The sequence below is a fragment of the Nicotiana tomentosiformis genome, chromosome 3, assembly GCF_000390325.3.
Source record: "Nicotiana tomentosiformis chromosome 3, ASM39032v3, whole genome shotgun sequence".
NCBI classification, from domain to species: Eukaryota; Viridiplantae; Streptophyta; class Magnoliopsida; order Solanales; family Solanaceae; genus Nicotiana; species Nicotiana tomentosiformis.
This window is the reverse complement of record NC_090814.1, coordinates 129,141,053-129,151,223: the sequence shown is the minus strand read 5'-3', so window position 1 is coordinate 129,151,223 and position 10,171 is coordinate 129,141,053. Positions and strand designations below refer to the sequence as shown.

The 10,171-nt window shown below is 43.1% G+C and overlaps 1 protein-coding gene across 1 annotated transcript; it reads right to left on the bottom strand.

Annotated features, from left to right (window-relative positions):
• Nucleotides 1-3,897: 3,897 nt before the first annotated feature.
• On the bottom strand, nucleotides 3,898-4,428 carry LOC138908485 (uncharacterized). The gene has a single exon (XM_070199156.1). It carries the CDS (start codon nucleotides 4,426-4,428, stop codon nucleotides 3,898-3,900), a length of 531 nt encoding a protein of 176 aa, XP_070055257.1.
• Between the last annotated feature and the right edge of the window lie 5,743 nt (nucleotides 4,429-10,171).

The following is a 10,171-nucleotide window of genomic DNA, read 5'->3' as shown; positions in this document are numbered from 1 at the left end:
GTGTCATAACATCATCAGACCTCTGAGGGCATCCCATCATATCATCTCAGCCACTGTGGGAAAAATCATTAACGTATACCGGCTGATCAGGTGGTGGTGCGTATATAACGCCATAACCTTTTTCCATATCCCATATACATATAAATACTTATATATACGCGTATATAACACCATCTGGTCATGGGTCAATGTACATATATAAATGAATGCAATGCATGAGAAGTGCATCATTAAAATCTCTAGAAATGTCATAAGGACATTATGCCTTTGAATAATATCATGAAGTAAACTTTTTCGACTTACGTATTTTCTGAGACCTATGAACAGATGATAGAATAATAATATACATGGGAATTCAACACCATAGGCACTTCTAATACTTCTATGAATAGAGTTATTTATGAAAGTTGTGCATTTGCTCGTTTCGTGTCGTATAGATCATGCCCAAAAAAAAAGAAGGAATAGCCTTGGCATACCTAAGTCGATTCTCTTGACAATCCCTCTAATACACATCAATTGTGACAACACGTAACGACAAGATCAGAGTAGGGAAAAATCCATATGATATTCTTGGAAAAAGTTGCACCGTACTCCTTTAGAACCGCAAAACTTTACGTTACTATGATTTTAAATATTCTCGTTGGATTCCTTTTGGTTGCAAGAATTCACGTTGATTCATGTAAGGGTTAGAATCTGATTTGGAGTATTTGGAAATGAGAATTTGAAAATTTGTAGGAATTGACAAAAATGGCTAATGTTCTAATCTATTCACAACTTATAAAAATTGCTAATGAAATGTGTCTCTTCTTTATTTAATGAGTATGAATCATGCACTTTAAGTATTTTCACATAATCATAGTGACTTATGAGTCACAATCCTTAGATGGGTTTGCTGCCACGTTATGGATTTTGTTCAATAATTAACCACCAATTGTCTTAATCAACTTGTTAATCTCCCATTAACCAATTACCCACATAATTAAGAATTATCTCAAATTACTTAAAATACTACTCATGTTAATACACCTTATACATCATACCATCGTGGTCATGTGGTACCTTGTATGGCACTAGTCCATAAATACCGAGTATTTTAGCTCGGGCCATATTTTATCCCACATGTCAAACTTGGACTAAAATTCATTTTCTTTGACTTGCTTCCCCTCTCACCTTTATGAATTTACTCATCACTTGTTTGAAATGTCATAATGCTTATAATCTCAAAATAATCCCATTCCCGAACTTCCATTAATTTATTTATGGCGTACTTCAATGTATGAAAACATGGGGTGTAACAGATTGGTCTTCGCAAACGCATGATCCCCCACGCGAACGCGATGTATACCGAGCCCATGCCTACGCGAACACGACCCCTTATACGATGCGGTGAAAAACTTCTTACACCTTCGCGAACGCGAAGAACAAACCTCACCTGCCTCCCAGATACCCTTCGCGAATGCGAGACCTCTCTCGCGAACGTGATGAAGGAGACCAGACACCAGCAAAATCAACAGCTCCAGAAATTCTTCAAAGTTCCAAAATGTGTCGAACATGGTCCGAATCATCCTCGAGGCCCCCAGAACTTCAACCAATTATACCAACAAGTCCTAAAATCATCATACAAACTTAGCCGAGGCCTCAATTCACATCAAACAACATAAAAATACGAATTACGCATCGATTCAAGCCTAATGAACTTTTGAACTTCTAACTTCCACATCCGATGCCGAAACCTAACAAATCAAATTTGATTGACCTCAAATTTTGCACTAAAGTCATAATTGACATTACGGTCCTACTCCAACTTTCAGAATCGAAATCAGACCCCGATATCAAAAAGTCCATTCCCGATCAAACCTTCCAAAATCTTCCAATTTTCCAACTTTCGCTAATTAACTCCGAAATGACCTACGGACCTCCAAATCAACATCCGGACACACTTCTAAGACCAAAATTATCATACCGAGCTATTGGAACCGTCAAAACTCCATTCTGGAGTTGTCTTCACACAATTCAAACTAGGTTAACTCCTACGACTTAAACTTTCATTTTAGGGACTATGTGTCCCATTTCACTTCGAAAGTCACCCGAACCCGACACCAAGTGCTCCGGCATGTCCCATAACCATAAAATGAAGTAGAGGGAGCAACAAATAGGGGATCGGGGCTAATACTCTCAAAACGACCGGCCAAGTCATTACGCATGTAATCCTATTACTTTTATGATACACTTCGTAAAAATTCCTATTATTAATTTAATTTGAAAACGTATTATAATGTCCTATTACTAATTTAAATTGAGAATCTATTATATTGTCCAAACCCATTCAGAAAAATAAGAGCCTATACTTTTATAATACCATAAATACAATATTAATATATCAAAATAGCCCTAAAATATTAAACGAAAGAACTCATAGGGAAAGGACATAATTGCAATAACCTAGTAATCTCACATTAGGTAGAAATTACTTACCTTCAATAACTAGGTTGAAATCCCCCCTTTTGAAGCTCCAAAATCGCCCAAGAATACAATAAATGAACCAAAAAATGGCTAAGTCCCGATTTTTAGATCACACTACCCAACTGCCCCTTCTTCACGAACGCGGAACAGGCCTCACGTTCGCGAAGGCAAACGGCCAGGCCCAAAAAAGCTTGGCCTACGCAAATGCGACCAGGGCCTCATGAACGCGGAGGCGTAACAGCCCTGCCCTATGCGAACACGAGGGCACCTTCGCGAATGCGAAGAGAAATCTGCACTGACCCTCCCCAAGTCCCTTCCTTCTACGTGAACGTGATGGGGCCTTCGCGAACGCGTAGGCCTTGTACCTCAAGGCTCTATGAACGCGATCCCTTTATCGCTAACGCGAAGGGAAAATTGGCCCACTGCCCAAATCCTTCACCGCGAATGCGTGGGTCCTTCCGCGTTCGTGAAGAAGGAAACCAGAACTGCAATTTCTGGTTTTTCCTAGCTCGGCTACGGGCGGTTTGAACCACCCCCGAGCCACTCGGGACCCCGTTCTAATGCATCAAGAAATCCATAAACATGATACGGACCTGCTCGAACTCTCGAACACGTAAAACAACAACAAAACCAAGAATCACACCCCAAAACCAAATCAAATCAAGTTATGAACTTCAAGTTTCCAAATCGCTCCGAATGCGCCGAATCATACTTAGACTACGCAGAATGACACCAAATTTTACAGGCAAGTCTTAAATCACCATACAGAACTATTCCCAATCTAGGAATCCTAATTTGACCTCGATAACACCAAAACCTACTCCAAACCAATTTTAAAGAACTTTAAAACCTTCAAAGAGCCATCTTTCACTATTAGGCATTGAAACGCTCCCGGGTCATCCAAAACCCTATCCGAACATATGCCCAAGTCCGAAATTGTTATACGAACCTATTGGAACCTTCAAATCCTGATTACGAGGTTGTTTACTCAAAATGTTGACCGAAGTGAAACTTAGCCTTTTTGTCCAACCTTAAGGAACAAGTGCTCTGATTTTAACCCAAACCCTTCCAAATCGCGAACTAACCATCCCCGCAAGTCATGAAATAGTAAAAGCACATATGGGGAGTCGTATTTAGGGGAACGGTTTTCTAGAAAGCAAAATGACCAATCGGGTCGTTACATTCTCCACCTCTTAAACAAACGTTCGTCCTCGAATGGGTCTAGAATCATACCTGGAGTGCTGAATAAGTATGGATATCTGCTCTGCATGTCCTCCTCGGACTCCCAAGTTGCCTCCTCGATTAGTTTTCCCCCCACTAAACCTTTACCGCGGAAATCGTCTTGGACCTCAACTGGAGAACCTGCCTATCAACAATGGAAACTGGCTCCTCCTCATAACCCAAGCTCTCATCTAACTGAATCGTGCTGGAGTCTTATACATGTGACTTGTCGGCATGATACCTTCGGAGCATAGACACGTGGAAAACTGAATGAACTCCTGATAGACTGGGAGGTAATGCAAGCTCATAAGAGACCTCCCCAACTCGTCTCAACACATCAAATGGGCTTATAAACCTTGGGCTAAACTTGCCTTTCTTCCCGAACCTCATGATCCCCTTCATCAGCGAGACATTCAAGAGAACCTTCTCACCCATCATAAATGATAAATCACGCGCCTTCTGATTTGCGTTACTCTTTTGTCTAGACTGTGCTGTGCGAAGTCGCTCCTGAATCAACTTTACCTTTTCCAAGGCATCCTTCACCGAGTCAGTACCATATAACTTAGTCTCGTCGAGCTTAAACAGTCCGATGGGAGAACGACATCGCCGACCATATAAATCCGCAAATGGATCCATCTCGATGCTGGACTGATAACTGTTATTGTTCGAAAACTCGGACAAATACAAGAATCGATCCCACTGCCCTCCAAAGTCAATCACACATGCTCTTAGCATGTCCCCCATAATCTGAACTGTCTGCTCCGACTGACCGTCAGTCTGTGGATGAAAGGATGTACTGAGCTCTACATGGGTCCCCAACTCACTCTGTACTGCTCTCCAGAAATGCGAAGTGAACTAAGGGCCTGTATCTGATATGATGGAAACATGCACACCATGAAACCAAACTATCTACTGAATATAAATTTGAGCCAACCTCTATGAAGTATACGTGGTTGCCACCGGAATGAAGTGTGCCGACTTTGTCAACCTATCGACAATGACCCAAACTGCATCAAACTTTCGCAAGGTCCGCGGCAACCCAACTACGAAGTCCATAGTAATGCGCTCTCATTTCCACTCATGTATAGTCATCTGCTGGAGTAGGCCACCTGGCCTCTGGTGATCATACTTAACTTGCTGGAAATTTAGACACCCCGCAACATACTCAACTTTGTCCTTCTTCATCCGTCGCCACCAATAATGTTGCCTCAGGTCACGATACATATTAGTAGCACCTGGATGAATAGAATATCGAGAACGGTGTGCCTCCTCTAGAATTATCTCCCTCAAGCCATCAACATTAGGAGCACATAGGCGACCCTGGAGTCACAGAACAACATCCTCGCTGATAGTAACCTCCTTGGCACCACCCTGTAGTATCGTCTCTCTGAGAACCAACAAGTGCAGATCATCAAACTGTAGAGCCCTAATCAGCTCCAATAGTGAAAATTGGGCAACAATGCATGCAAGAACTCGACTGGGCTCTGAAATATCCAACATCACAAGTTTGTTAGCCAAGGACTGAATGTCCAAAGCTAAGGGCCTCTCATCTGCTGATATGAATACCAAACTACCCATACTCTTCGCCTTTCTGCTCAAGGCATCCGTAACTACATTCCCCTTTCCCGGATGATAAAGAATGGTAATATCATAATCCTTCAGTATCTCAAGCCACCCGTGCTGCCTCAATTTGAGATCCCTCTGCTTGAATAAATGTTGCAAGCTACGATGATCGGTGTAAACCTCACAGGACACCCCATAAAGATAATGCCTACATATCTTAAGAGCATGAACAATCGCGGCCAACTCCAAATCATGTACATGGTAATTCTTCTCATGGGGCTTCAGCTGATGTGAAGCATATACAATAATTCATCCCTCCTGCATCAATACATAACCCAAACCAATGGGTGAAGCATCGCAATACACAGTATACATCCCCGAACCAGAGGGCAATATAAGAACCGGTGTCGTAGTCAAAGCTGTCTTGAGCTTCTGAAAGCTTGCCTCACAATCATCGGACCAATGGAACGGAGCACCCTTTTGGGTCAAACCAGTTAAAGGTGTTGTAATAGATGAGAAGCCTTCCACAAACTGGCGATAATAACCTGCTAATCCGAAGAAGCTCCTGATCTCAGTCGCCGTAGTAGGACGAGGCTAACTCTGATATGCCTCAATCTTCTTGGGATCCACCTTAATACCCTCACCTGATACAACATGCCCCAAGAATGCTATAGAATCTAGCCAAAACTCACACTTGGAGAACTTAGCATATAACTTTTGTTCTCACAAGGTCTGAAGCACCACTCTCAAATGTTGTTAGTGCTCCTCCATATTGTGCGAGTAGATCAAAATGTCATCAATAAAGACAATGACGAACGAATCAATGTATGGCATGAACACCCTGTTCATAAAATCCATAAATGCCGTTCGGGTGTTAGTCAAACCGAAAGACATCACTAGAAACTCATAATGGCCATATATAGTCCGAAAAGCGATCTTTGGAACATTTGAATCCTGAATCTTCAACTGATGGTACCCCGATCTCAAGTCGATCTTAGAGAATACCCTAGCACCCTGAAACTAGTTAAATAAATCATCAATACGTGGCAATGGGTACTTATTCTTAATGGTGACTTTTTTCAACAGGAGGTAATCAATGCACTTCCGCATAGTCCCATCTTTCTTTTTCACAAATAACACTGGTGCACCCCAAGGTGATACACTCGGCCTGGCGAACCCCATTGCTAGCAACTCCTCAAGTTGTTCCTTCAACTCCTTCAACTTTTTCGGAGCCATACGGTACAATGGGATAGATATAGGCTGGGTACCTGGAGCCAAATCAATGCATAAATCTATCACGATCTGGAGGCATGCCTAGAAGATCAGAAGGAAACACATTGGAGAACTCCCAAAATACGGGTACTAAATCGATCTCCGGAGTCTCTGCGGTAGTGTCCCGAACATAAGCTAGATAAGCCAAATAACCCTTCTCGACCATCTATCGAGCCTTCATAAAAGAGATGATCCAGCTAGGTGTGCTGACAGATGAACCCTTCCACTCCAATCTAGGCAATTCTGGTATCACCAAGGTAACAGTCTTGGCATGGCAATCAAGGATGGCATGATATGGAGATAACCAGTCCATGCCCAGGATGACCTCAAAGTCGGTCATATCAAGCAGTAGAAGATCCGCCCTAGTCTCATAACCACAAATTGTAACAATACAAGATCGATAGACCCGATCCACAACAACAGAATCTCTCATTGGAGTGGACACATAAATAGGAGTACCCAAGGACTCATGAGGAACATCTAGGAAATGAGCAAACAGAGATGACACATATGAATAGGTAGACCCTGGATCAAATAATACTGAAGCATCCCTACCGCAATCAGAAATAATACCTGTGATAACGGCATTTGAGGCCACCATATCTGGTCTTACCGGGAAAGCATAGAATCTAGTTGGAGCACCACCTGACTAGCCTTCACCTGCCTAGGCTTTACCACTAGGACGACTCCTACCCACCTGCCCTCCATCTCTGGGCGGCCGGACGGCTGGTGCGGCTACTGGTGCTGCAATCATAGGTTGAGTACCCTGCTGCACTGCCTTGCCCCGAAGCCTGGGGCATAACCTCCGCACGTGGATGAAGTCCCTGCACTAGTAACTACCTCTCGGGACGAAGGACTGCTGACCTAAAGTTTGACCCTGATGGACTGAATACCCACTGGAGGAACCCTGAATAGTTGGTGTGCGATAGGAACTCTCTGACATGGAGTTGAAATAAGGTCGAACTGGAGCACCCTGAGGAGGCGGTGGTGCTATATATGTGGGCCCACTAGGCTGACCCCTCCCAACTGACCTATGAACTCAATTAGAGCACCATTGAATGCTCCGGAATAACGAAACCGCTTGTCCCGCAGCATATGCTCTCGGCCCCACTGATGATAACCCTTAATCCTCCGAGCTATCTCCATAAGTAGCTGGTAAGAAGTCCCCATCTCAACCTCTCGGGCCATAGTGGTCTGAATACTGGAGTGCAACCCCGCAACAAACCTCCGTACTCTCTCCGCCTCAGAAAGAAGTATCATAAGTGCATGGTGAGACAACTCATAGAATCTCGCCTCATAATCGGTCACTGACATCTGACCCTGCTGAAGCTGCTCAAACTAAAACCACAACTTTTCCCTCTATGAGGGTGGAATATACATATCCAAGAAAAGGCGTATAAACTAATCCCAAGTCAAGGGAGAAGAACTTTCTGGTCTGCCAAGAAGATGAGACTACCACCATCTACGGGCCCTGCCCTCCAGTTAGAAAGTAGTAAAATCCACCCCGTGGATCTCTACTATCCTCATGTTGTGCAATCTGTCCCTGCACCGATCAATGAAGTCTTATGGATCCTCATGTAGCTCACCTCTGAAGACAAGTGGGTGTAGTCTATCTATCTAATAGCTTCTGCGGCTCGCTGGCTGCAACTGGTCTGGGCTCAGGCACGGCTGCTGCCACTGGCTGGGCTCCACCAACGGGTAGTGTGCTAGGGGTTTGATATACAACAGCTGCATGCCCAATAGCCTGAGCAGTAGGGGTTTGTGCTCCCCCTCCAGCCTGAGATGTGGATGGGTCTGTTGAAACAAACCGCCTAGGTCATAGTATCCATGAACTGTAGCATATGGCCCATGACCTCCTGGAATCCCGGTGCTGACATGAAATATACCGAGGCTGGCTCTGCTACAGATACCTCGACCTGCTCGTCAATGATAGGATCCTCTACCAGATCCGCTGGTGGCATAGTTGGGGTAACTCTGGGACATTCTCTTCCCTACCTTGGGTCGGTGCCCTCCCCGACCTCTGCCTCGGCCTCTAGCAATAGGGGGAGCATCTCCTCTCGGGTCTAGAACATCTGTCATGCGCGTTCTCACCATCTATGAGAGAATAAGAGAAAGATACTTAGTATAACATCAACTGCACGATAGGAGATGAAGAAAGAGTAGTTTCCTAACACCCTATAGCCTCTAGAAGATAAGTACTAACGTCTTTGCACCAATCCGCAAGACTCTATTAGGCCTGCTCATAACTTGTGAGACCTACGTGAACCTAGTGCTCTGATACCATGTTGTCACGATCCAATTCCTTCTATAGGTCGTGATGGCGCCCAACGTTACCGCTAGGCAAGCCAACAGTGAACTAACCATGTGATTGTTTCTTTTAACATTTTAGAAATAGCTGATTTTTTTATTTAGTGCATAAATAGGAAGTAAAAGTTTAAATAAAATGAGAGATAAATAATTTTAAGAGCAAATGAGATGAGTAAATATCCAAAAAATCATCATGTGTCTACTAGCATGATCTCCAAGACCATGTGTCACAAGTGTATGAGCTACTAGTAGAATATACAAAAGTACTACACTACTGTCTGAAGTAAAATAGACAGAAAGTAAAAACAAAAGGAAGACTTCGGGTGCTGCAGAACGGGCTCGGAAGGTAGCTAGCCGCTAAGTCTCAAAGAAATCAAGGATGCGTGCCGTACTGATAGCCAGATGCATCTGCCTCAGATCCTAAACGATTAGTGCAGAAGTGTAGCGTGAGTACATCAATAACATGTACCCAATAAGTATCTAGTCTAACCTCGAATAAGTAGTGACGAGCGGTCGACTTCGACACTTACTATGGGCTAATAATAAATACCGAAATTATAATTAAGTATGGATTATAGAAATATAGCTGAAAACTCAATAACAAGAAATAAATAAATAATTCTTTCACTAATAGTAAATCCCAAATCAATTTCCATCATTTAACAAACTAATCTCTCAAGCCAATGAAACAATATCAATTACAATTGGGCTCCAAGAAATATTATGCATGAATTATGCCGAGGTCGTACGGCCCGACCCAACATACAAATATATAAACTGTGCACTGCTGATGTCACGCCCCAATACTCGAAGAGCGTGACCGGCGCCCAACCGAGTGAACCCGGTCAAGCAAGCCTGATAGGCGCTTTCTACCCAACGCACCCATGATCAAGAGAAGACATAATTTCGTTAATTTGACAGTAGGAAGGTCATATATACAATACTAAATTGTCTCATTGGTTACATCATTTTTAAGTTCCAAGATACACAAATTCTTATGATTCGAGTGGAACAAGAGATCAAAACACAACATAATCTATTTGACTTTTCTAGCACCCATGTACAACCCACATAGTGTCTACAGAGACTCTAAAACATACAAAAGAGTGTTATGATAGTGCAGGCAACAAGGCCCCGGCTATACCTCAAAATGTGATAATAATATGAATAAAAGATACAATACATGGCCTGGGATGAAATGGGGTTCACCAAGTCTGTTGGGAAAAGGATGTACCATTATCGTTGATCAACAATGCCTGCTATGGAACCACTTGCATCCATTTAAAGATGCAGCGCCCCCAGCAAAATGGACGTTAGTACTGTTGAATAGTACTAGTATGTAAAA